Source organism: Apus apus, chromosome 2 (genome assembly GCF_020740795.1).
Source record: "Apus apus isolate bApuApu2 chromosome 2, bApuApu2.pri.cur, whole genome shotgun sequence".
In the NCBI taxonomy this organism is placed as follows: Eukaryota; Metazoa; Chordata; class Aves; order Apodiformes; family Apodidae; genus Apus; species Apus apus.
Genome location: NC_067283.1, coordinates 19,281,204 through 19,302,216, shown reverse-complemented (window position 1 = coordinate 19,302,216; position 21,013 = coordinate 19,281,204). Strand labels below are relative to the sequence as shown.

General features: G+C 38.2%; 1 protein-coding gene across 3 annotated transcripts in view; it reads left to right on the top strand.

Annotated features, from left to right (window-relative positions):
• Positions 1-19,712, top strand: part of MLLT10 (MLLT10 histone lysine methyltransferase DOT1L cofactor) — a 118,486-nt gene extending 98,774 nt beyond the window's left edge. For 2 of the 3 annotated variants that reach the window (XM_051609630.1, XM_051609633.1), the window contains 9 exons: positions 871-988; positions 2,365-2,437; positions 6,812-6,966; positions 8,856-9,044; positions 9,443-9,531; positions 9,658-10,019; positions 14,880-14,982; positions 15,737-15,949; positions 18,069-19,712. In XM_051609630.1, the coding sequence (XP_051465590.1) occupies positions 871-988; positions 2,365-2,437; positions 6,812-6,966; positions 8,856-9,044; positions 9,443-9,531; positions 9,658-10,019; positions 14,880-14,982; positions 15,737-15,949; positions 18,069-18,137 (1,371 nt within the window). In that variant the 3' untranslated portion in view covers positions 18,138-19,712. The remainder of the gene's footprint in view (positions 1-870; positions 989-2,364; positions 2,438-6,811; positions 6,967-8,855; positions 9,045-9,442; positions 9,532-9,657; positions 10,020-14,879; positions 14,983-15,736; positions 15,950-18,068) is intronic. The other variant, XM_051609632.1, reaches the window with a different exon arrangement.
• The last annotated feature ends 1,301 nt before the right edge of the window (positions 19,713-21,013 follow it).

Genomic DNA, 21,013 nt, shown 5'->3' with positions numbered 1-21,013 from the left:
GAGACCTTCAGAATTGTGGTTAGCAACATGAATGAACACAAACTTTGGGAGCTCTTCAATAAGTAGAGCTGGCCAACTGCCAAAAATACAGTTCCTTATATGGGGTCAGGGCAAAGCTGTGATTCCGAGAGCCCCCTATTGTATAGAAAACATACTTGTAATGGCTGTTTGCATTCTTTAAAATAAAAACAAAACAAAACAAAAAAACACCAGGCTTCCAAGTCTATCAAAATAGGAAGTAACAAAATAGTGTGCAGGTTTTACTAATGACGGAGTCGAGCAAAGGAAATATGGCTCTGTGTAGTTAAACTATAGAGCTGAAAGTTGGACCTTTTGACCTCCACAGCCGGCTTGTGATGTAAGGAACCCAAGCATTTGTGAGACATCTGTTGTCTACCTGCCCTTATTTTGTAAATGGTTTAATAAGATTAAATAATTAGTAGGATAACCACATGGTCGCCATGCTACTAAGTCCTAGCATTGAGGGCATACTTCAGGATTGCAAGGAAGTCCACCCATCCTGTTACATGGTGGTGGTTTTAAAATGCAATTTAGGTATCTTTAATATTTGCTGCATTGATTTTGTTGTGAGAAGTTTTTTTTATTAACAGTTCTTGCCAACAGTGAGTAAAACACACTTATTAACCTGATATATTTTTGAAATACAACAATTCTATTTCTATATTAACAAATGGAAAATGTATTTTTTTCTTTTAAATACATAGTTTTTAAGAACCATTCAGCTTAAAAAGAATCAATAATTATGCATTAGGAAAGATACTTAAAACCATGTTTAGCACACTCCCCCTCTGCTTAAAAACCACAAACAAACAAAAAAACAGAATTCAAGTTTTAATTGGTTTCTTGCAGGCAAACACCCTACCTGGATCTTCTCTCGGTCTGCCTGCGTCCCACATGTACGGCAATAGGCTGAATCCAAATTCAGCAATGGCAGCACTTATAGCTCAGTCTGAAAACAGCCAAGCAGGTAAGCTTCCCGCTGCTGGTGACAAATGTGCAACTATACAGACTTAAGTATTTTTAAAAAAGATTGTTAAATTTTATTTTTTAACTCTGTTCAGCCTTTGGTTATTAAATGTCTGTATAAAGTTATGTTGGAAGTAAATTCTCAGTTCTCCTGCAGAAGAGTGCAGATTTTCTTCCCCTATTTCTTTCTTTTTAATTTTTTTTTCTTCCTCCTTTTTTTCAAGTCTTTTTTTCTTTTTGGTGTCTGAAATGTAAATGTTTAAGCAGAGCCATCAGCAGGCAGGAATGCAACAATGTCTCCTGTGACTTCTGTGATTGATGTGTTCAGTTCCGAGCTCTTTGCAACGAGAGTAACACAGCTCTGGGTTTTGTCGTGAATAGTTTAAACCATTATTTGCATAATTCATGGAATTGCATTACATACAACTTCGTGTGAAAGAGATCCCGTTAGAGAACTTCTGCAGCATTTAATAGTCTTGTGAATATTTACAGATTGGCGTTTGGTACCGTGTGCTCTCCTCTACAGTTTTAATGAGCGCTGGCTTTGCTTTGTTTCATTCCCTCCATAAGGATTTGTTGACATGTCGTAGTAGTCATGCCTGTTTGGGGGAAGGGAATGAGTTTAGCAGTTTACCAAGAATGGATCAGTCATGTCTTTGCCCTCCAAGAGGTCGGAGGTCACTTGACTCAGAATAGGGGGAGGGCAACCTTGAAGGGGGCAGATAGGGTTATTTTATTGAGAGGCCATAGGGAAAATAACCCTTTTGAGTCCTTCCAAGCAAAACGTTTTCGTATATTTAATGAGGCCTTTTTTGTTTGTTTTACTACCTTTTTAGCAAGGCACTTTCCAATGCTTCTGCTTATAAATAGGAATTAGTGAATTATACGCTTTCATAAAGTTTTCAGTAAATTTGCAGAATAACGTGTGCTTGTTAGCTGGCAGCAGTAAGTGTAACACGTTAGGTATTTTATGAGTTGTTTTGGGATGCAAAGTGTTAAAAAAATACAGAGCATCAGGATTTGCTGTGATAAGCATACAGATTAGCTGTCCACAGCTGTGATTCATTACTTTCACCGTAGAAATTAAAAGTGGCTGAGGGGAGGGTACTGCAAATGCAAACCACGCTTCTGTGCTGTAAAACTGAAAGGAATGAAAGAAGTGAACATAATCCATGGCCTGGTACAGCCTCACAAATGTGTAAGGACAACACCTTACATGCTACAGTTCAGCAATCTTAAACTAGTTACGTATTCACTCTTCAGCAGTAGCTGCACATAGAAGTCGAGATTTAAGGTATTTTTAAAATCTCTACATTAGCTTTAAAACTCTTATCTAAGAAGAGTCGATTTATCAGCTGTGAAATATTTACACTGCAGATCAAGATCTCGGAGATAACAGCCGCAGCCTCGTTGGCAGAGGAGGTTCACCCAGAGAAAGTCTTTCACCACGGTAAGCATTATTTACATTGGAGAGTGCAGGCAGAGGAAATGTCTTAGGATTTGGAAACTTCACTGTCTTTTACTTGTAATACATAAGTACTTTAAAAGCCTGTAAATGTATATATGTGTACAAATGTATACACAAATTTATTTATATATAAATATATACGTATCTAAAAAAATGCTAATATGTCCAGATAGCTAAACATGTGCTAAAATTTACCTTTATATCAACTGAAATTAGATTTACAAATGAAGGCCCTGAGAAATGGAGACTTGCTTTAGAGAGTTTTAGCTGTAGTTTAATTCACATGTGCTACTTACTTCCTCAGATTTGTTACTGTAATAATATTTTTAGCCATCGTTGCAAAAATTCCAAAATCCCATGGATTTTAAGACTACAATAATCACAGGAGTAAGATGGTCTGAGAATTCAAATATCAGTAAAAATATCAAACATGTATTTTCTTCCCTTTTCCTCACCACTTGAAAATATGCAATATTCATGGTGGGGAGGGAGTACTTTTCCTGTTCTTCAGTAATTCATCTCTGCTATGTAAGCCTGAAAGAAAAATTCTGTTGGAGTTATATCACAGTATTTTGTTTTAAAATACTTGGTGTTAAAATGTCGATAATTGTCTTTTAAATACTTTGGTAATATTTTCTGTGTATTTTTAAGTGAATCTTTGTTTTTAAAGAGCTTTATTTTCCATAGTTGATCCTATATGAATTGTATTTTTTTAGTGTTATTGCTGGTTTGTTTTGCTTTTGTTGGTTTTTTTGTTTTTGTTTTGTGGTGTTGGTTTTTCAATTAGGTACTAACCATGGGGATTTAATCTTAAAGGATTTTAGGATAGCTAGAAAATGGTATTTACATAGATAAAGCACTGTAACAGTGAATTTGGTTGTTACAGCATGTGTTTATTACAGTAATTTATAATGAATATATCCAAATTAGATAATTTAATGTACATGCCTGGTGTTGTTGATCTTGTATTATGTTCCTTACTTAATCAAAACACTTTATGTTGGTTGGGGTGACAATAACCATTATAATACTTAGGTGGTATTGCCTAATGAACTGGTTTTCAGGCGTGTTCTATACATGTTACTTCTAAAACAATAAGTACAGAATTTACAATGTTTAGACTGTGTTCCCAGTATAAATACATATATTTATCTTAGCATATAAATCTTTGTATAAATAAGGAACATGTCTGTATACATAGAGACATATGAGAGAATTTTGCAAAGGGAAATGCTCAACAATTAGGAAATTCCAGAACTTTTGGTTATGTATGAAGTAGTCTTATGCACATGTGTTGTGGTAATTAGAGATTTTAATGCTTTCCTAGTTAATATGCAAAGGCCTGTTCTTTGCATGATTTGCAGTCAGTCATAGTTGTGCTCAGGCTGTCTTTAGGTAGAATATTTGGGCAGCTAAACTTCTTAATATGATGCTTCTACAGAGTGTATGTTGAGGAGATGTATTGCATAGAGCTTACTACGTGGCCAGATTTTAGCTGGTTTTGATGGGGATGGCAAAGGAAAACTGTGTGATTCAAAGGACACCTCAGTCCACAACTGTAGAACTTCCTTCTGCATATAGAAGCTGTATTCTGTCACAAAGAGCAGATAGCTTTGGTTTGGTAATAGTTGTTAAAAAACAAGCAAAATAAAGGACGGGGGTGGGAGAGAAAGGGGAGAAATCACTGCTGTAGTTCCAGAATTGAAAGATGGAAGAACTTAGTTTGAAATACCTAACATGGAAAAAATTTAGAAATCTCATCTGTTCAGTTAAGTTCAGTAGTCAGCAAATTGTAACCCTGGTTTGTGTGATAAGAATGATCACACATATGTTGATGTTTCTAAATGTGCAAGTAACTCCTCACCTTCCTCAGTTAAATAAATAAGTAACTCTGGTTACTTAAAGTATGTTTTTTAGGGAATAAAAAGTTAACTTCAAAAATCTGCTTTCTGAAAACCTTGCAGCTCCTGAATGTTGCCTGCTTTATCTATTAAAATTATTTTTCTGCAAGTTCTGGCTCTCTTCCCCTTGAAGCTTATGAGATTCATAAATAACACATTTCTCTGAAAGAACCATGTAATTTTCAAATAGTTGCTTAAAATAAAAACACTTGCAGAAAAAATCGTTTGCTGTTCGTGCTGCAGCCAACTGCAGCTTGTCGGAGAAGACGTATGTGACTCATGAGTTGTACAGTCATTTCAAATTCATATTATTATCAGGAATATAAATATACCTGGTACATATGAGCTATTTCCATTTTGCAAAGGAATTGTTGCTTTTCCCAAGGTAGCATTTAAACTGTCTTTATCCCATACTTAACCTTAGATTTAAAAATGTGTTATAGAATACCTGCATTGAAATGTGTGTACATGCCTGTATCTAAATGCAGTATTACTTTAATACTATAAGAGTAGGAATAACTGTACCCCACACTTACACAAAAAACAGTTGTGAAAATAAGCAAGATACAACAAATGAAACAAGGGGTGTGACAGCATCAGACCTGTGCATACAGCACATTTACAATCCTATTGGAAACAATGACCAAGTACTATTTGGAATAAGGATTCAACCCTTGTGCATACAGTAGGCAGGAACCACATAACGTCTCATAGATGAGGTAGAAGTTTAGTTGGAAGAGGATGGATTGACTAATGTTGCAATACAGGGAAATAGAGATTTTAATTTTGTCCTTCTGTGCAGGCTTCCAGTGAAGGATTGCAGAGGTTATACAGTTGCATTGCATTGTTTCTACCTTTGTGAAATGGATAGGAAACAGTCCTAAGCCCAACAAGAATTCTGTTGGTGATTTATAATTCAAATAGCTCAAACTGTTTGAGTAGCATTGTGAGCCCTTAAAAAACTGAGCAGGAAGTTGCTGGGGAAGTTGTGATTTTCTGTATTTGCTTTCTGGTTTTGTTTTGTTATTTAAAGTGCTTATTTGTGTGGAGTGTAGTGTATCTGCCCAGAATGTTTCCACATAAACTTTCCTTCTTACCACTTCAGCACATCATGTGAACAACTAGTTTTAAGGCTGTTTTTGCCGTGTCTGTGCTGAACTGTGAAATGATGTTGAGTTGTCGTCTCTTGTCAAAAAGCACTACCTTGGTTACCCATTCATTAGGGCTTTTTGTTTTAACAAGTGTTTTTCTTCTTTCATCCTGTATGCAAAAGAGGAATTATTTATAAATACTTAGAGCTCTTAAGTCACCTACTTAAAACCTTTTCTCGTAAAAATCGCCTTGCTCTGATGCCTACAAAATGCTTGACAGTCATTAGGTAGCTAATGTGCTGTGACCACTGCTTATTACTCTAATCATAATTAACACACTGATTTCCTGAGCCCTGTAAGTTGTCCTGTACTGAGACTATGGTAGTCCTGTTGCTAAGTTTGCACTTAATGTAGAACAGCACAGCTGTGATCCTGTGACAGCATCAGTGGGTAGCACTTCCAGTAAGAATCTGAATCTGAGCTCACTGGAGTTGATAAAAAATAAAGAAATCAACAAATCAAACAAAACCACCAACTTTTAGTGGCCTATGGTGTTGGTCCGGTATGGGGAATGGGAACATGCATACGTGAGGCCAGAATCCTGAATCAGAAATAAACTGAGCATCTGGTTTTGCTCACAGGTTAAATTTTGCCCCATCCAGTGCAGGAGAAGCTTACTCATAGGACCTGAGGGGCACCCAGCATTCTTACTGACTGTATGCTGAATATTTAATTTTCTCCTGAATGAGAAAAGATGTGTGCCAAAGGGATTATGCTTTGAACTATGTGTGATTGTGAGTGAAAAAGGAAGTATATTAAGTGTGCACAGGGTAACTTTTAACTTCAATTGTGTCCCTTGTGAAATAATATTTTCACATAGTCCCTCAAAATGTGGTTTTATGATACTTGTTAGAGCAAATCAAGCACTGGAATTACATATGGCCTTTCTATATGGAAGCATCAGTAATGTGCTGATTTTAATAACCTGTTTTTATTTTCCCTGTTTTCTCTTGGAAAGGTTTGAAGATTATTTTCTTTTTAAGACAGGTGCTCCATCTATCCATAGACAGTGGTTTCCTGCTGTAGAAGTATGTGTTTTATAATTTGATACAATGCTGTTTGCCAGTTAGGTATTGTGTTAGTCTATGCAAGAAGAGGTTTTGTGCTTTCTCAGTGTAAATTCTCATGCTATGAAATACTCTGTCTTTTATTAAAGCATTGGCAGTGAGAACCAGGAATTCTTAGGGATTTTGATGAATTAACTTAGTCTTGGAAGTGTAAGATCTATAAGAAACTTCAGCCTATTACTAACACATTTCCTTCCATCCTTTTCTTTAAGTAATAAATTGCAATCTTTTCACCAGATCCCCTGTAAGCAGCTTGCAGATCCGCTATGATCAATCAGGGAACAGTTGTGGGGAGAATTTGCCCCCAGTAGCAGCCAGCATAGAACAGCTTCTGGAGAGGCAATGGAGTGAAGGACAACAGTTTTTATTAGAGCAAGGCACCCCTAGTGACAGTAAGTACTCATGTTCTGTTTATTACTGCTTTTGTTAACTGTGTTATTCAGAACTGCCATTCATTGCTTTACCAAGAGTTAAAAAAAACCCAACGTATTTAGAAATATAACTGTGGAGTATAATTGTAACACAGTTCTTAATGCAGCACATGGCCTCAGTAGATTACAAAAGAATTGTCTATAATTACCTACATTTTTACGGATGGGGAAATTGTGTCATTCAAGAGGAAGTGACTTGCAGATCAAGGTGATTGGTTGCAGAGTCTGGAAATGAAATCTGGACTGTTAGATCCACTACTGTAAATAGTATAGTGCAGTTCTCCAGTTTGCTTTTTAATGTGTGATAAAAAATGGAATAATATTTTTCATTCTTTTATTTTCTGGTGGGTTTTTTTGGTGTGGGTTTTTTTTTTTAATTCTGAACTGTCTACTTCTGTTGCTTTTTTGAAAAATATTTACAAAAGTTATAGGCAGGTGACCTAATGGGTTTTCATATCTTTATGTTGTTCTGTGTTTTGCAAAATTCTTAGAGCCAGCAAATCATTATTTTCTCAAGTTGTGTTTGATAGAGCGGAATAGGCCAAGAATGAATACGTTAAAAGCATAAGTGATGAGTAGATTACTTGGATCTACTTATTTAACAATATATCAGTATCAAAGGCAATTATTGAATACATTTTTAAAAAAACAACTTTTTTTCAATACCAAGTTAGGATTTGTGTTCTGTTTTATTGAGCATACTATTCTTCTCGTTGGTTAAGTAGTATCTAGTTGGTATTTTTATGAATGGTATCCTGACAAAAATGCTAATTGTGAGGAAATTCATGCAGGGATAATCCTTTAAACATGATAGCTGGAGGACAGGTTTAGCTAAGTCTTATTGCATCTCATTTGGGCTCACTGAGGGTTCCTTTGTATGTTCTTGAAGAGGAGGGATAAAAGCTAAATCCTTGGGAAATGACCAGATGTGCCTATACCAGTAGACTTATGTCTGTAGTAGGCCCAGAGGTCATGTTAAACAAATACAATTTAGAATTTTTTTTTTTAAATGGCTATCCCTGTGGCTTTACAGTCACACTGTAGTACTAGTTGGGAAATCCAAGTTCTGAAACCAGATCGGAGTTTGATAAAACTGTGCTTGATAAAAATCGGGTTATTAACGGAAGATGATGCCCTTTTTCTGGGGTGGGGGGGGGGAAAGGGGGTGGTAACTGCAGTGCTCACACAGTGCTCCCTGCTGGGTGATTTGTAGATCGCTGCTCGAAGCAAACGAGAGCTCCTGCTCCCAGCAAGGTGTGTCATGATAACTTCACGTTGGGATGACATTTTTTTCATTGTTTCTGTACGTCTGTGACTCACTGTACAGGACATGAAAGCAGAAAAACTCCCGTTTCACAAAACTTCTTGTTTTTACAGAAATGTTGTTAGTTAAATGCATATTTGTCAAACATTTCCTGGTTTGATAATGCTTAAAATTTCTAATACTGCAGCTGAAATACATCTTTTCCCAACTACACAATTCACCCATGCTACTAAAATAATACTTATATTCGGGTTTGGGGATAAATTGTTCCATACTGCTGTTTGCTTAGGATGAATGTCAGCCCTAATTATGTGACTTTCTCTGTATTTAAGCCAGGGTGTAGATATATTGCAAGATCACTGTCACATGCTACATACTTTTTTCTTCACTTCAAATGACACAAAATTGATCCTAAACCTTTCCACTTAAATTCAAATTTCTGTAATGTATCTCTCAGTAAGAATTTTATTTACATTTTCACACACGACTTAATGCTAGCCTTAGGTTGTAATAAATAGTCATAAAAAAATATGATGTCATTAATTCTTTGGGGCTGTGAAAGGTAATATATGCATTTTTACCTTAGTTTTAGGAATGCTTAAATCATTACACCAACTTCAGGTTGAAAATAGGCGGTTGGAAGAACAGATAAAGAATCTGACCGCTAAGAAGGAGCGGCTGCAGCTACTCAACGCGCAGCTTTCTGTGCCCTTTCCAACAATAACTTCAAACCCTAGCCCTTCTCATCAAGTACATGCCTTTCCAGTACAAGCAGGTAAGTAGAGGAGAGTGTTAAAGTGTCAACGTAATTAGAACAAGTACTTATATAAAGTATCTATTTTATCTATGTATGCCATTGATGTGAGATGTATATACGTGTAGGATTAATGGAGACTAAGTACTGGTGTGTTTAAATGTTTAAAAGTCAGTAGGAAGATGAACCATTGCTACTTGTTTCAGTGCAGTTTCTCGCTTACTTCACACTGGAGCACATCTGTTTGAATCTATTGATTCACCAATTATTTAGTCAATATTTTACTATTCGGTATAATTTTAAGGTTAACATTACATTTTCTGTGTTTACCTTTGACATTATTTTGAAATAATGATTCTGAATATTTTTACATGTTACAAAAATTTAACCACTCTGTGTTTTTGACATTATTACTTTAGCACCTAGCACCGATTCCATGAACAGCAGTAAAAGCCCTCATCTGGGAAACAGTTTTTTACCAGACAATTCTCTTCCTGTATTAAATCAGGTAATATTTATTTGTTGCTTCTAAACTTAAACTTGTTAGAAGTTAACTCATTATAGTCCTTGCATTGTGTTGTTAGGTGAAACTTTATGCAGCTGAGGGGGTTTTGTTGTTTGTTTTTACACCCAGGAGATAACCTCCAGCGGACAAAGCACCAGCAGTTCATCAGCTCTTTCCACTCCACCACCTGCTGGGCAGAGTCCAGCTCAGCAAGGCTCAGGAGTCACAGGAGTTCAACAGGTCAATGGTGTGACAGTGGGGGCACTAGCTAGTGGTATGCAGACTGTAACCTCCACCATTCCTGCAGTGCCTGGTGTGGGTGGAATAATTGGAGCGCTGCCAGCCAGCCAGCTGGCAATCAATGGAATTGTAGGGGCTTTAAATGGGGTAATTCAGACCCCAGCAACAATATCACAGAACCCTTCTCCTCTCACTCATGCAACCGTGCCACCCAATGCAACCCATCCTCTGCCAACCACATTAAATAACAGGTAAGAATTTGCTGATTTTCTGTTTTTCCTGATTGTGCCTGCTGTTCTTAGTTTAGCTGTGTTTTTCAACTGTCTTATTCAAAAGGTACCATTTCTTCCTTAGCTTGCAACTGTCAAACTGGGTTCTGCTCCTGATCTGTGAATGAAAGTAAAGTAGGCATTTAATGAAGCATGGAGAGTCAAGTTAAAGAAAATATGTTTTCTGTTTACATTTTGGAAATCTTAGTGTCCATTTATTCCTCTTTCTTAATCAAGTCACATCCCCAAACAAATCTAATTATGTAAATGTGCTTCAGCTCTTTTTCTAGTTCAGAAAACAATATTATTTGTCCTGCCAATTGTTCTTCCAGGATTAAAGGAGCACTGGAAGGGCTACCATTTGTTGCAGCAAGAAGGGGGGAGGGAGAGAAGAACAGTATGTTGTTGTGTAATTAAAGATGCAATAGGCATAACTAGCCAGGGTAGTAATACAGTAGCATGGTGTTTTCAGTTCTCTGCATCTGACTCCAGAGACAACACAGTTTGTTTTTCAAACCATGTTCCAAACAATTTTAAGATGCATAACAAGATCCATGCTTGAGTATTCCTAACAGCCCTTCCCCAGTACCAGGTATCCTCAGTAACATAAACTGCTGCTGCTTGAGCTGCAAGGCAAGCTGGTAACAAAAGGAGACAGCTGCTTTCCAGAAAGGGGAATGGACTGCTTGATCAGGAAGTATTTTGGGATAGAGCAGAGCCTGGGCTAACTCATTCTCCCTGCTCCCCTTCCCCCATGTTTTTTATTGTCCTTCTCTTTGGAAGGAGAACTAAGGTTCTATGTAGAAAGAAATGCCTGCAAATAGGGAGTGGATTACTTGTCTTTAAATAGAGGATATTTTTGGAGATGAAGGAGGATTATGCACCAGAAAAAGGCCTATGTGATTGGAATGATGCAAGGAATCCCTAATTTTGGGTTTTTTCCTTGCTGTTCAGTTAGCAGCTCCTGAAGATGTGTATACCATATCATTGTGTGCTATTGCTTCAATGGGCTCATAAAAACTGATACTTTCAAGTGTGTCATGTTTTGGTGTGCTTTTATAGTGTACTGAGGAGCTTATATTTTTCATAGTTATATAGGAACATTTCATAGGTTAAACAAAAGACATCTTGTTAATGAAAAGTTAACACAAGAATTTTGTGTTACTCTCCCCAAAAGCATGAGAAGGAGTGAGAAATACTAGACAAAATAACATTAATCAGTTGTATAATGCTTTCTGCTTTCTGTAAATGCTAAAATATGCTGGTCATGCTGCTGTTTTCTCATATGATTTTGTTAACACACAGATGACTTATTTCTGACTCATTGTATTGCAGAAATTCTTCAGTCTTTATTTATTTATTTATTTATTTATAATATCCATCTAACTGCTGTTATTCTTGAGTGTGTAGCCTAGAAGTAACTACTTTAGTTCACACAGAATACTGCAGCTGGCATCCTGTTCATAAGCTCTCATTCTAACTTTTAGCACAGTCTTGAATATTCCAATGATTCCTTATTTTCTACTACAACAAGCTTATAATGTGTAACTGCCAACATTTCCATTCTTTCATGGTCTCTTTTTGCACTGCTCCCTTAATAATACTAATTTAAAATTAATGTTTACATTGAATTTAAAAGTGCCCTTTTCTCACAATTCTGTGCTTTATTGAGCGCATCCAGGTGATTTCCTGGGCCTCCTCCCTTTAGAGGTGTTTCACAATAGTCCCCATATTCTGTGAGTTTTCAGTATTTCTAGTTGTATATTTAAAGGAAAAAAGTTCAGGCTGAGCAATCACTAATGCTAATTAGTGCTAATATGATTTTAGTAATGACACAAACATTCCTGTTTCTTCCATTGCTAATGCTTCAGTGAAAAATATGAAAAAAACTTCTCTGTTACTGAAACTAAGTTGTGAAGAGGCTCTGGGATGACTTTGAATCAAGGAGGAAAAAAGAATGAAAAAAATTCTTTTGTATTTTCCATTGGTTGAGATTTTTCATTCTGCAGCTGTATGGGGCACCATTTGTTCTTGCCACTCTTGAGTCCAGTGCTGTTTCAATGGCAACTAGTTGATTATTTCTTTAATGTTAAATTCCTCTGGTTATCACTACTCTGAACTGCACAAGTGGGAAGGTTGTTAATGGTAACAAGCACACACAGGCATGGAGGTTTGCTACCTTGCTATTGAGAGCTCTCCCAACCTGGTTAGATGATGTGGTGGTGATCAACTTTGGAGGTGGTTTAAATCAGTATTCACAAGGCAATTGAAAGCCACATGAGAACTCAGCCCTACTTGCTAACTTTTGTGTATTGTTCTGTTATTAAAAGACTTGCCAGAGGTTCCTGTAAGTTGCTACTTACAGTAATTTCCCAAGCTTCAGAATCTGTTCTGGCTGTTGCATGTGAAAAATAGCTGGATTCTTCAACAATACATGAAGACTTCTTTATGCATATTGTCCTTATTCATGTGAGCTCTTTAACTGTGGGACATAGGGAGATAAGAAAATACTGATTTGCACGTTGCTGTCAGATAGTTTCAAATTGTAGGTTAAGGAGCCTACATTCCTTTGGCAGAGAAAAGTACTCAATTCTTTTCTGGGAAAAGATGGCTTAATACAGATTGCTAGCAACTAGGAAATTCAGTGATCTGAGGAAGAAGATAGGATTGTTTCCTTACATTCTCACAACCAGTGAATACTGTAGAATGGAGAGTTTCAGACTGATCATATACCTTTTAATGAGAAACTAAAAAGGATTAAATTTACATTCCAAGCTGGTTTAGAGAAAGCTCTGTGGTGAAATCCAGTGAACTGCCTTTTCTGGGAAGCTTGGGTGCTGCAGAGTTTTGTCTTCTGCTGTTAGGTTTTGTTCCTAGACACTTAGGTCTCAGCTGCTGGTTGAGGGTATTTTCTTTCAAGAGCCAATGCAGCATTAAGAGAGGATAAAGAGAAGGGAGAACAACAGCAGAAAAAATGTGCAAAGGTAAAACATGATATAGGAAAAAAGAAAGAATGGGATAAAACAACGAAAAAACAATGGAGAAGATTCATTCTAGTATAGAAGAACACAGAAGAAGTGAGATATAAAGAAGATGGAAATAATGGTAGTATTAGTCAAACTGAAGATATTTATTTTATGCATTTCTTAGAGATATTTTGATACCATTTAATTTAAAGCTGTTTTGAAGGAATTTCAGTTAATGAGTGAGATCATTTGAAAGTCAAACACATGCACAGTTCTAGTTTATATTAGGTGTGAGTTTTGCATTGTAGCTCAGGAGGAAAATCAAGGAGTTTCTTTGGATTGGTAAAGTGTCTTTGCTTTCATCAACAATCAAACAAACATTGTTAGCAGTTACTGGGGAAAAAATAGAATGGTGTTATTCATTTTCTGTTCTGTCATGTTAAATCCCTGGTCTTTGTACACCTGGAATATTTCATGCAGTTCTGATTATGCAGTTTCAGAAAAGGATGTAATACAAGGGGAAAAACAGTATAGCAAGAATAATCAGAGGCTAAATGGCTTGCACAGGAGGAGGTCAGTAGAATTGTCTTGGCTAGGAAAAAGACTACTGAAAAGAGGTTTGGGAATCAGAAGAGTGGTAGGAGTGATAGTAATGAATGTTGGTGAAGTAGAAGAAGGGAAATCGTAAGATTATTTAGGTTGGAAAGACCTTTAAGATCATGGAGTCCAACCCTAAGCCAAACACTGAAGTCCACCACTGAACCATGACCCTAAATCCTTCCAGGGATGGTGACTGAGCCACTTCCCTGTGCAGTCTGTTCCAATGCTAGATAACCCTTTCAGTGAACAAATTTTTCTTAATTTCCAATCTAAACCTCCCCTGGCACAACTTGAGGCCATTTCCTCTTGTTCTGTCACTCATTACTTGGGATGAGTTTCAGTGTGTTTTGTACTGGTTTAGGTTTCAGCTCAATTCCCACAAGATGCAGCTTATTGCGCAAGAGCTAATGCAAGGGGAGGGGACAGAAAAGTACAGTTGAAAGGGAAATAATGTTTCAATAGCAGAGTAAACCTGTAATGAAATACAACTGAATAATTCAATGAGTCCTTTAAACTAGTAAAAGCTGACACTGGTACCAAAAGAGTAAATCCAGCTGTCTTCCTGATCTTCTGTTCCAAAACCCAGCTTTGTTTGTGCTGTTGGTCTTGCAGGGAACTGGCATAGCTGAAGAAACCCTTTATTTCCAGACCGGTTGTCAGCTGGATCAGTTCCCTGCCCAGTTTCCTAAGTATCTGCAAAAAATTGTATGTAGGCATGAAAATAGGGACTGGGAGCTAAGTAGGAGGCAAGTGCAGAGGCAGCCGCTTCATTCCTGGCAGCATCACTTGGCCCACTTCAAGGCTGATTGTGTTTGCTGAATTGCAGACAAGGTACAGGCAATGGTGAGAGATGTGAATATAGCAACAAAGGAGAATTAGAAAGAAACCAAGTCAAAGTAATACTTACTTAGCTAGCATTTCAAGGTTGGCAAGAGCTATCTTATAAAATCTGGTCTTTCTGTGTAAAGTATTTGAAAAAATGTAGAAATGGTAATTACCATCTGAGTTAAAATAATGTGTGTGTAGCAGACTTGTGTTATAGGCAAGATATTGCTATTGCTCAGCATAGATGAGTCTGGGGTGGTGGTGGTAGTGACTAGGGATGTATCAAAAAATGCAACTGGACAGACACTACTCATATTTGACAGTATGCAATCAAAATGCTAAATAGGAACTGTCTGTCTGTATACCTATTTTCTTGGTTTCAATAGAAAGCTGAATTAAAAAGTTCCCATGCTTTATGTAAACTACAGTATTACCCTGTCAAACCCTACAGTGCCTCAGGACTAGGATTGCTTCCTGACCAACAGAGACAACTTCTACTCCATCAACAGCACCAGCAATTTCAGCAATTACTAAGTACGCAGCAACTCACATCAGTAAGTTTGCCAGTTCATTATGACTTATTCCTCTGTTCTATTCTAAGGCATGGATGAACTCCTCAGCCTATATAGATACTAGAAATGTGTTTTAACTTGACATCAGAAATTTTTATTAGATTTTACTTTTTCAGTTGCTTCAACCTTTTTTGGATGAGTCTTGCTAAATTACAGGATATTATTGGGTTTTGTGTGTTGCTAGAAGAGACATTCCCTGGTGCCTTCAGTCCCATTTTGTCCCATTTAGACATGGTGGCTGGTCTCTCCCAGCATCAGCTGTGGGCAGCAGTTGGGGCAGCAGTATCCTAAGCTATTATCTGATTCCACCAGGACTCCAGCAACAGCTTTTTGGGTATCACCTCATGAGCTGTCTTTGCTCTGCCTTGCAGTATTCATACAGACCATTATGGAACTGGTTTAACTATCTGCATTGCTAATTGTGTTGTTTTAGTACTCTGACAAACATGGTTTGATATTCTTCTCAGGTATGTTCCTTCTGATAGAGACCTGAGGAATCCAGCAGGCTTAGCTAAGCTTCTGCTGAGCTACTGATTTCAGGAAATTTTGTAGGTTCTCTCTTCCTTTTCCCACAGAGTCATGGAACTTAATTAGTGTAACCTAAATTAGCTGGGATTAGGTTAAGGGTTGGACTGACTGAAGATCTGGATAAGTAGGAACCCAGAGAGGAGCTGTTTTTCAGTAAATAATTCTTTATTATGTTTTTTTTCTCCTCCCTCTCCCAATATTACTTAAGGAACAACATCAGGCCCTTTTGTATCAATTAGTACAGCAACAACATCACCACCACCAACACCATCAGTCTGAAGTACAGCAGTTGCAGATCACTGGAGGAGCACAGATACCCATAAACAACCTCCTTTCAGGCACGCAGGCCTCACCACTCAATGCAGCTGCTACCAACCCGTTCCTTACAATTCATGGAGACAGTGCAGCTCAGAAGGTGACAGTAAGTATATTTCTCACCTCATTTTCAATGTAGTACCTCCATGAGGTAACTAAAAGATAAGAAGCAAGTTATGTGCCTGTATTCACAACTCAAGGATGGTGGATTTTTTCTTAATTTTATTTTTCTTGAGCCTTGAGCTGCACTTAATGAGGTTCAGAACTCTGTGAACTTCTGGTCAATTACACCTCACCTGTTCCTTGCACACTCCTGCTTTCCTGGATCAGGACACCGACCCAGTGACCCCTGCCTACTGCAGCCTTAGTCTTCCTCACCCCATCCCTTCCCCAGCTTTGTGTCCACTGTTTTGTGGATCATCCTTTTTATCACCCTACGTGAAGACTTTGTCCTGTTCAGGCGTCAGGCACTGTGGAGCTGCAGAGATTAGTTTATGACTTGAGAGATGAGGAAGCCCATTGCTGTGAAGGTGAAATATGTCTTAGGAGAATGGGCTGTGAGTGTCTTGGTTCTGGGGTGGGAAGGTGAGGCACTGGGAGGCTGAGCAGCTTCTTTGCTTGATAGAGTAATAAAACCTTTCCTAGACAGATAAGGAAACAAGACATGTTTTTCTTGCAAAGATGTTCCATTGTCTTCAGCCTTTGCCCATAACTTCCATCCCCAAGACAAGAATTCTTTCTTCAAGGAGTCAGAGAATAGACTTCAATCACTGAGGATCATACCAGGATGAAGGGAAGGGGCATGTGGAACTTGCAAAAACAAAGGATGACTAGAGCAGGAAGACAAAGTTCCAGTATTCTTTGGAGAAGACATCAAATGGTAGTGAAAAAGGGAAGCTTGTCTGCAACAGCAGGCAGGAAGAGCTGGGGGCTGGATATTGGTTCCCCTCTCTGCTCCCCACTCCCAGAGTTTCCAGCTGCTCTAGGGGCACAGTAGCGGAGGACTTGGGCAGCTGGGCTTTTGTGTTACTTCCCAAATGTAAGGTGAGACACAAAACATAACTGAGGAATTTTCAGGACAGTTTTCCTGGAAACAGCTCACTTCCATTAAAAAATAGCAACACTTACTTCTATTAAGTGTTGCACATGCTCGTTGTCACTTTCCAGTTTGGTGCTTTGCTGCGACACCTCAACCACAGTGCAAACTGCAGGACTCGGGTCAGATCAGGTTCTTTCCCTGCCCCTGACTGTCAGAGCAGAAGTGCTCTGTCCCAGGGGTTTGCTCAATGCCTTGTCTTCATTTAGAAATGTTCAGAATTCATTCTAGTTTGTTTATCTCCCTTCATTTTTTAAAACTTAGTAGTGAATGGAATTGAGACCCTGTATTTGGTTTGCATCAGAGCAGACTATTTCACATGTGACCTTATTTTCAGTATCTTGAGTTGGCTATTGCTGGGTTTGCACAGTGTGACTGGGCAGCACTGGTGTCTTTTACAAAAATGCTGCTACAGTTTTAGGTTTTTAGAACAGTTAGCTGTAAAAAAAAAAAAAATAAAAATCTCAGAACATCTTTCAAACTAAACCACTAGAAAGTGATTTCTTTTGAAATAGCTTGCTTTTTTCTCCTCCCAAGGTTAGAATTGAGACAGGCTGCATTGGATGGTTGAATTATTTGAATCCAAAAATAATTTTTAATAAATTCTCTATTTGCCAAAAGTTTGAATGTTTTAAACTAATTTCCAGGTTTTTCAAGCAGTTCTGAATGCTCAGTGAATGAGATGAGGTTTTTGCTTGGTCTTGTTCAATATTTGCAGGAAATGTCTTTAGCAATTTATAAAAGAAATATAATCATGACAGGCAAAATGGAAATTGTATTTCTAGTCTGATGCAGAAGTGTAGAATTTAGCCCTCTCCAGTGGGTAAAGTGGAGCAGAAGTCATCTGGTGTTTTTCTTGACCATCACAGAGAGACCAACAGCCAGGAGAAGCAAGTATTGTTCGAATGAACGTAGAAGCAAAATTCTAATGCTGGCTGTGAAGACATGAGTTGCCTCAATGCAGGACTGCTCTTTTATTCTTTCCCACTCTTACTCTACAATGCATGATTCTCTTGACAATGCAGAAGTTACTGTTTAGGTACCTCTAGAACATGTACCTCATCTGCTCTGTCACTTGTATGCATTTTATTTTACTTAACTCTGTATTTTATAATCTGATTTTTAGAAGTATTTTCTCTTACACAGAGGCTCAACGATAAAACTGGACCAGTTGCATCAGAGAAGAGTTGACATTTGAAGGGTCCTTAAGAACTGCATGTCCTGCTGTTATAGCACTTCATCTGGCTGCAAGCTGCAGTTTTCCTTTCTGCAGACTGAAGAAATGCAACAAGGAACTCATACTGCACAGCAACACGTTAGTAGTTTTCATAAGGATATTTTTGGTAGGCTTTCATTTGCTTTCTTGTTGCACTAAAATGGATGTACTTTTTAATGTTTCAGACTGTGAAGTAGACAAATTCTGCAAACCGTAATTATTTTGTCACTATGATGGTACTAAGTACAAATTCAACCACAAAAAAAGTATGCTTGACTTTTCAGTCCTAATCTTTTAAATTTTTAAGGCTAGCGAAGTGTCTGCAGTCATGCATCACTTCAGGTTCAGAGCAGTAGTTTTAAAAAACAAACCAACCCCAGGCCACTAGTCAGTCTGATCTTCTGCTGCAGTTGCAATATATCCTTTCAGACTAAGCTTGTCATGGCAGCCTGGACTTGCTGTTTCTCGTTTCTTTTTTACACATCTGTTTTGAAACCTGACTGATAAGGGAATCCACTTCTGAACTTTTTATTCCTTTTTAATTCCTGTTGTTATATAGTGGGAGTTTTTTCTGAGTAGGAATTACAGTCTGGAATCCAAAGTTTCTTAATTTTGGTGTAGGTTTTAGAGTTTGGAGGTTTTTTAAAGGAGCCGGTTGGTTCCAGTGACAGTTTTCTTACCAGATGAGAAGGCCACACTAGAAGTGTGTGTAGTGTTTGGCCTAAACCAAGTGCCTGTTGCTACCTCCATTTTGCTGAAATGGCTGCAAAGAGCTGATCATGCACTAGATGTGTCCTTGTTAGCAGCGGGAATACTCTGTCTTGCACCAGCAGCCTTGTTGTTCTGCCTTTACTAGAGGTGTTGATACCACTGTAAATAGCTCAGGCAGATTGTTACCTGGGTCCCTTTTCACTAATAAATTACCAAAAAAGTGAGTTAATACTTCCCACTGTAATTTTCCAGTGGTTGAAACGGGTGAACATGTTACCACACTTGGGACAGGAGCTGATTTCATGGCATGAGTCTATGCAGTATGGTGAAGGATGGTTTGAATGGGGGGGAATGACCACTAATCAATAGTAGGGTGGGAATTATTAGAGGAAAAGACCCAGCTGTAATTAGACCTCCACTGTGTACTTATTTGGAAGAACATGTTAATTCTGCAATATGTTTCTTAGTTAAACATTGCACAGTTCTTACCTCATTTCTGTAAATAAAGTTTTGTGAATCTGTTTTGTATTGTGAAGAATTCATAAGAAAACATTGATATTTTGATTTGTAATATTTCTAATTAGTAGATTTAATTGAAAAAGTAAAAATAATTTATTTTTATATGTTCTGGGGAATTTTAAAAAAATGTCACAAATCACTTTTGTAGATACTTTACAAAAGTAAACCAGTGGTTTATTTTACTTAATCAACCCACTGGTGGATATTCTGTAACAATTTGTACAAAAGGTAAGATGGAAATGTGCTGTTATTTTGACTAGATGTAAAATTCCAAGTGTATGAAAATATATGTACAAAGCTTTTGTTAATAAACTTTAATAATGTTGACAGTTGTGTGCTGCTTGTGAAAACATGAGTCTTGCAGAAGAAAGGAGGATTTCTGTTAACATCACCTGACAGGAAGGTTTTCAGTGGCAGGTAGCTGCTACACTTTGTTGCAACAGATTTTTTTAAATGCTTCCTATGCAACTTTTCGCTTTCGAGAGATGTTGATGCAGCTGCAATACTGTCCAGGTACATTTTTGCTTACTGGCTGTAAATGTCTGGGTGCATAGGACACCTGTGTGTCCCTGCACCACAGTCTGATGTCAGAGGTTTTTGCTTTCACCCTTCAAAGATAAGTTAGGGTGAAATTGCAGGAGGAGGAGGGAGCTGTTGCTCTAATGGCCCCACTTCATGTTGAAGTAACTCGGTGAGAGTTCTGCAGAGATGGGACAGGTTCTTTACCTAGACAGTGCCTGTGGTGAGGGGATCGAGGCCTTTAGGTGGTGCTGGAAGTTATGTAGTGTTTGCTGTAAAACCAGCTCGATGGTTTTTATCCAGGAATTTTGCTTATTGTCCCTGGGGGGTCGGTAAGCACAGAGCTGAACTCTTGGTTTTTCATTTCCCAGGCAGCAAGGAGGAAATTGATCCTCCTTGCAGTGTCACATGAAGATAAAATGTGAGGTGAGTGGTGGCTCAGCTTTTGGCAAGCACAGGCTGTGTTATGGCTCCCTCACAGCTTTTGCCCCCTGGCTCATCAGGTGCAGCCTCAGGCCGAGACCAGCTTTTGGAATGAGCAGGGGGAAGAAGATGGTGTTGTCCTAAGCCTGTGCCATTTGGATATTGGTCCATCTGCTCCAGTCCTGAGGGCTGAGTATTTTTGTGTTTTGTTTTCAAATGGGGAAAAGTGGAGTCCTGGAAGAAGACAGGGAAATGAGCAAGCTCAGAACTAACAGTATGGGAACGTGGAACATCCTCTGGCACAGCTTAGGGCAGCACTAACCCCCACCCTCCCTCCTGCTGAACCCTCCTTGGCCATCAGGACTAGAAAAACTTCCCAACATTCTAGGGGTAGCTGATGAATGTTTTATGCTATTAGGGGAAGATGCTCTCAAGACTGGGCAGGGCTACTGATTAAACCTGTCCAGACAAGCTCCAGAACTGGGTACCATCCATCTCCTGGCTCTGTTGGGCAGTGACTTTTTGTTAGTGCTAAGACTTCACTGATTTTCTCGTGCTTGTTTTTCATGCACTGCACTAACATCTCACTGTTGGTCCTGTCTAAAGGAGAGCTCTTTTGAAGTCAAATGCTTCCTGCTTCTGTTGTTTTCAGACCCTGTCCTCTCATAAGGAGGTCATATTGCAGA